We start from the raw sequence: 6,294 nt of genomic DNA, 5'->3' as shown, positions 1-6,294 counted from the left end.
CCCTGACACCTTCATGTTTCCATCATCCATCGGCAGTGCTCTCCTGCTTGAGGTAGCAGCAGGGAAAAAATAAGTGCAGGTTTAAGGCCTGTTGAGATTTTATCCTCATCGGTCAGCTGGTATCAAAGCAGGATAAGTCTGTGTCTTTATGGGAACGGCTGAGATGGAAAAGTCCCTGAAAGGTGGTGGGAGGCCTGGGTACAGGGAGAGGCAAATCACGATGTACGCATCAAAAATGGCACATGTTAAATAACTGCGCTGCAGTGGATGCTGCTGTAACCTTCATGAGTGACGATTTTACCTTCAGTTTTTATTGGTTTTTTAAAAGGGATTTTTGTACAAAACTTCCTGTGAAACTTGGAATTGCTTTTGAGGCTGAAGGCTTGCAAGTCTGACCTGCTGTCACGCCGTCTTTGGACAGATTCAGAGCAGATTTGAGCAGAGGTTCGCAAATGTCCATAGGCTCTGATGGTCTGTGTAACTCTGCTGTGTTTCCTGCTGGGATTGCAGATTAGGAAGAACGTGAGCAGGGGTTTCTCTTGACCCACAGACTGCAGGCACTGCTGAGCATCTCGTCTGCTCGCCCAGGGGAGGCATCCGAGGTTGGGCATCTCCTGCTGCGCTTCTGCAAATGAACTGTAGGGTGTGTGTTTCTTACATCAAAAGAACGATGTATTTAAAGTTAAGAAATGTAAAACTATATATTTTATATATACGTATGAAATTTCTGTACGCATTTTGGTTCATCTCAGACCAGTCTTTTCAATTGCAGGTATGAGCTGCTGCTAACAGTTTGGCCTCTTGACCAAGAATTACAGAAATTCTCTGCTAATTGTTTGCCTTACAGCAAAAGATGTTTTCTGCTAATAAATGATTCTGGCAGTAAGTACTGAAGTGTATTGCTGAGCTGCAGATAGAACGTTGGGCTTTCATTGCCTGGATCTGGTAAGTGACATCGCCTGGAGACTGGCGAATGGCAAAGCAGGCAGATGGTTTCGGTCGATTTCTAAGAGATGCAGGTGGTCGTGTCACTAATGAAGGTGTCACAGTGCCACATATGTGGGGCTGACTGTTCTGCACAGCAAGGGAACTGCAGAGAGGTGTTGTCAAACACTGCACTCATCGTCCTTGGGCTCCTTCTGCTTCCCAGGCTGCGCAGTGCCAGTTCTGCAGCCCACATACGTGGCACACCTGGACAGAGCATTTTCAGAGCCGGGGCAGAATGCGCTGCAGTTCTGCTCTCTTACACAAGGTGGTAGCACACAGCAGCTTCCCTTGGAACTGCCTCTCCGCTGGCAGCTCCCACCCGCTCTCCTGTTGCAGCAGTCGCACAGCTGACAGCTTGAAGTCAGGGATGCTCCCTCCTGACTCCTGGCGCGGCTGCGGGGTGGGCAGTGGAGCGGGAAGGCTGCAGCCCTCGCTTCCTCCCGCTCCTCTCCCAGCACTGAGCTCGGTCCTGCGGCCACAGCTCCCCCACGTGCCGATCTCGGGGAAATGCGGAACTGTTGGAGCGGCGCCCGGGCCGTGAATGAGTGAACCGATGGAAACAGCGAATTCCATCTTCAGCTCGAAGACCCCGTCTTTATTTAAGGGGCGTGAAACAGCAGCGCGGTGCTTGACGTCTCGTTCACCCTTTCTTTTGCTTCTTTCAAAGAGCTGTGCGAGTTGAGCTTGGAGCTGACGCAGCTAAGAGGTGTGCTGGCAATATCCGGCGTCAGGAGAAGTTCCTTGTGCAACAAACTGCAGAGAACCCAACAAGTCCTTTCAGTGTAAAACCAGCCCTTTCTTCCTCTTTTCCCACACGCACAGACTTCCCACCAGCCCTTACTGCTGTGGTTGGATGGCCGCCACCACAGTGGGCAGAGGATGGCAGCTGGGCACGTTCTGCTCACACCAACACTGGCAGTAGGTATCACCTCTCCTCGTGCTGCAGCCAGACCACAGCCTGAGGTGCCAGGAGAAGGGCAGAAAGAATCTGGCACCATGCAGCCTTGCTCTCCCGAGGGGCAAGAGGGGAAAAAAAACAGACAGCAATCATAGAGATACGGCTTACTTGGTAATCATGCCTTTAATAGCTTGTAAATATTTTCTTTTTAAATTCCAGGCAACTAAGATGTGCTTTTTTGTGTGTGTGTGTATCTGACATCTGAAAAAAAAAAACCAAAAAACCAACAATACAAACCCATGACTCCACAATCTGTTCAGTTTCATCCCTTTTCCATAGCACATAAATAAAAGTATCAGTCACCCCAATATACAATAGTTTTATGAAGGAAAAAGCCTTGCTCCATTTTCACAATTCAGTTGGCCTTTCTATCTGAAGCATCAGTGCCAGCTTTGGCTGCAAAACAACCTTGCAACAAACAGGACAGCTCAGGACTTCAGCTGGCAAGAACTCAAGACATTTCCACTCCTTGCTCTCAAACTCCACATCCTGATGAAGCCCCACAGAACACCTTCAATCCCACTGAAAAAAGACCCCATACTGTCCCAAAACACACAGGAAACACTGTTTGGATCACACAGCTTATTCAACCTTAAATGAGTGAGCAGTGCAATGACTGCCCCTGTGGAACCTGAATCCACGTGTGAATGACCAGGGATAGAAAACACCAGGTAAGCAGCAGCCTTTGGGTGCTCCAAGGCCTCGACGTGAGCACCCAACAGACGCTCTCAGCTTTGAGAGCAGCTCCTGCAGCCCCAGGGCCACACAGCAGCTCACACTGAGGCCACATCTCACTAAGAGAGGTGTTCTCACCTTCCTCCAGCTGGGCACCCTGCAGTGCATGATTCTGCCCAGCCAGGTGCCTTCATCCACCTCCCCAGCGTAGACTGAACAGAAAACCTCTGATCTAGGGTTAAAGAAAGCTCAAAGACGAGAACACAAAAGCAAAGGAAAAACGTGACTGTTTCGGCTAAAAAACCAGAATCTGTAACTGCAGCTAACTCCAGAGACAAATGTACTCTTTCACAGTCGTGTGTGTGTGTGCAGCACTCAAACAAAGTCACAGCTATGGGTGCAGAGGGAAAGCATCGGCACACAGGAGCTCCTCGTGCGCTCCCCAGCATGCGAGCCTGCCCACAGAGATAAGCTAGGAGGTTTGTCCTCCTTGAGCACAAATGGCAGAGCGGCTTCTAGTTCAGAGGGATTCTAAACTGACATAAATAATTCTAGTCTCGATTAAAAATAATATATTATTCTAGGTTGTTTTTTCTTTTAGCTTTCATGTAAAACCCCTATACTCTTGACATCTAGGAACAAAGACAAAATAAAAAACCCAGGCACTTGCCGTGCCTTCTCAAGCACTATTGTGGTGTTTAAGGGACACTGAGGAACTTAACATAAGAGATTAATGCCTACAGTGGAAAATGAGTGGAGTTCTTTATGCCGTCGGCTTCTTCAAGTCTCGGATTTGCTTGATCAGGTAGTTCTTCTCATCGGTGAACTGCTCATCATCCGTCCTCTCTTTCTGGAAATTGCTCAGAAACTCGATGAGCTTGGGTTGGTTTTTCAACAGGATCTCCACGATGGGCTGCGTTTTGTTTGGACTGGCCACAAAAACCTGCATGCACACAAAGCAGGAACGCCAGGGGGAGAAGAGGGAGAGGAGCCGTCAGTCACAGCGCTGCCGCAGCCACAGCTCCCCAGCCATGCAGGCTGGCAGAGCAGCACTGCACACACCTTGTCCCAGGGCACGGAGCTACGGATGTGTTGGTTCAATGCAACCTGGAGCAAAGCTGTGCCTGCGTGTGGTGTCATTTCCCCTCCGTTTTACTCTTTGTTGATAAAGTGCTTGATTGCAAACCCCGCTGTCGAGAGCGGGCTATCCTTCCTCAGCCTCCCCCACATGCAAGTCTTAAGACATTTGTTAATTATAAGTAGAATGGAAAAAGCTCCCTGTCAGCTTTGATATCCTTTCCATACTAACCCAGGCCTAAAATTAGCCTTGCCGGCTTTGTTTTGGTTTGGAAGACACGTCAGAGGCTCTGCTTCCCCTGGCCTAATCCGATCCCAGCAGCGTGGAAATTTACAGCAGGCGGAGCAGTGCTGTGGGTGCACCCAGCTCTGGTCTGCCTCAGCAGGGCCAAGCAGAGAGGCGGGCCATCCTCAGGGGGAAATTCTTCACTCAGAGGCCGTGGCACAGCTGCCCAGAGAAGCTGTGGGTGCTCCAAACCTGGAGGCACTCAAGGCCAGGCTGGATGAGGCCCTGAGCAGCCTGAGCTGCTGGCTGGCACTGCCCATGGCAGGAGGTTGGGATTGGGTGGGCTTTGAGGTCCCTTCCAACTCAGACTACTGAATGGCTCTGTGACAGGACACCCAGCCACTCACCAGCACTGTGGGCAGACTGCTCTCAGTAATCACTTGCTCAGGCTTATCTGAGCTGCTTTCTCATTTTCCCTCTTGTAAAACCCATAGCTCTGAACATCACCCCTGCACTGATGCTTTCGCATTTTCTCCGGCATCCTGACAACGGGAACTCAAGGCCAGCAGTGCCAGGACCCAAGGAGGCCAAGGAGATGGGGGCTCAGCCAGCACACCACACCAGAGCCCCGGAGGAGCTCCCATGTGGGCTGGTGCTGAGGTTGCCATGGCTGGTCAACAAAACAATGCTGAGTGCTTGTGCAATGACACAAATAACTTGAACTATTCGCTACCCAATGAGAAGAAATTAAGGATGGACAGAACTGGAAAACAGCCAGTTTCCCTTTGAGCCTGTTCAAACCAGAATGAAAACAAACATCTGCTTACAGCACAGAATGGCATTTTGTCTGGACCAACGCAGGCAGAACTGTTGCTCAGCCCAGCCCATGGCTCCCACAGGTTTCCTCTCCTGCCTTTTTGCCCACATGCACATCTGGGCTATATCCTGCCATGTGGGAGTTCCCTGCATGCAGCTGTATGACATGAGGTGCAACGCGCACAGTAACCCACGCATGGCCAGGCTGTGGTCCCTCTGCAATGAACAGGGACATTTACAGCCTTATGCTGCATACAGCTTCACAACAGCAGCACCCACAGCCAGGACTCTCAGGGATCCCTTCTGGGCAGCCACCCCACAGTAACAGCTGTCCTGCAAGGTGCTCCAGTCCTTCACAGAGCAACATCTGGCCAAGAGGGCCAACGGCATCCTGGCCTGCATTAGAAATAGGCCAGCAGGAGCAGAGAGGTAATCGTCCCTCTGTACTCAGCACTGATGAGGCCGCACCTCGAGTACTGTGTTCAGCTTTGGGCCCCTCACTGCAAGAAAGACATTGAGGCCCTGCAATGTGTCAAGAGAAGGGACACGAAACTGGTGAGGGGTCTGGAGCACAAGTCTTAAGAGGAGCAGCTGAAGGAGCTGGGATTGTTCAGTCTGGAGAAGAGGAGGCTCAGGGGAGACCTCACTGCACTCTACAACTGCCTGCAGGGAGGTTGTGATGAGGAGGGGTTTGGCCTCTTCTCCCAGGCAGCAAACAGGATCTGAGGAAACGGCCGCAATTTGTGCCAGAGGAGGTTTAGATTAGACATGAGGAAGAACTTTTTCTCTCAGAGTGGTCAGGCACTGGAATGGCTGCCCAGGGAGGTGGTGGAGTCACCGTCCCTGGCAGTGTTCAAGAGGCGTCTGGATGAGAAGCTGTGAGATTTGGTTTAGTGCTTGTGGTAGCAGAGGTGATGGGAGGATGGTTGGACCAGATGATCTTGTAGGTCCTTTCCAACCTTGTGCTTCCATGACTCTATGATTCTGCCAGCCCCTGGGCATTTGCTGACACCTGACAGACTGTCAATAGTGCACTGCTGCCTGCAACAGCTGGGGAGGTTCAGGTTGGAGATTAGGAAACATTTCTTCTCAGAAAGAGTGGTGATGCAGTGGTACAAGCTGCACAGGGAGGTGGTGGAGTCCCTGTCCCTGGAGGTGTTCAAGAACCATGTGGATGTGGCACTGAGGGACATGGTTAGCGGGCATGGTGGGATGGGCTGATGGCTCCATGAGATGTTCTTAGATGTCTTTCCAACCTTAATGATTCTGTGACTCTATGAACGCAATATCCCCCCCCCCTTGCAAAGAATGTTGATATTCTGCTATGGATCTGTTGTTTTCCCACAGTTTGAGAAATAAAGAAGCTGGAGATGTAAATGTGAATGCACTTGGCTGTTATCCACCCTGTGCCTGAGGTCCCATGGTGTGAATGTTCAGCTCTGGCTCAGCAAAAGCAGCCCCGCACCCAACCCACACTGATGGAGGCCAGAAGCATCCAGCTCCTGGGCTGAGAGAAGCCGCACGGCACCTGGACAGCTTCCTTTGTGGAAAGCAA

The 6,294-nt window shown here is 50.9% G+C and overlaps 1 protein-coding gene across 1 annotated transcript in view; it reads right to left on the bottom strand.

Moving 5' to 3' along the window:
* Nucleotides 1-3,383: 3,383 nt before the first annotated feature.
* Nucleotides 3,384-6,294, bottom strand: part of CAB39L (calcium binding protein 39 like) — a gene marked incomplete at both ends in the record, with an annotated part of 45,048 nt that continues 42,137 nt past the window's right edge. Inside the window, one exon of the mRNA XM_079549061.1 lies at nt 3,384-3,563. Coding sequence (XP_079405187.1) covers nt 3,384-3,563 — 180 coding nt within the window. The remainder of the gene's footprint in view (nt 3,564-6,294) is intronic.

This window comes from Tetrao urogallus (assembly GCF_951394365.1).
Source record: "Tetrao urogallus genome assembly, chromosome: 1".
Lineage (NCBI taxonomy): Eukaryota > Metazoa > Chordata > Aves > Galliformes > Phasianidae > Tetrao > Tetrao urogallus.
The sequence above is the reverse complement of the archived record's forward strand: the minus strand, read 5'-3'. Positions and strand labels throughout refer to the sequence as shown.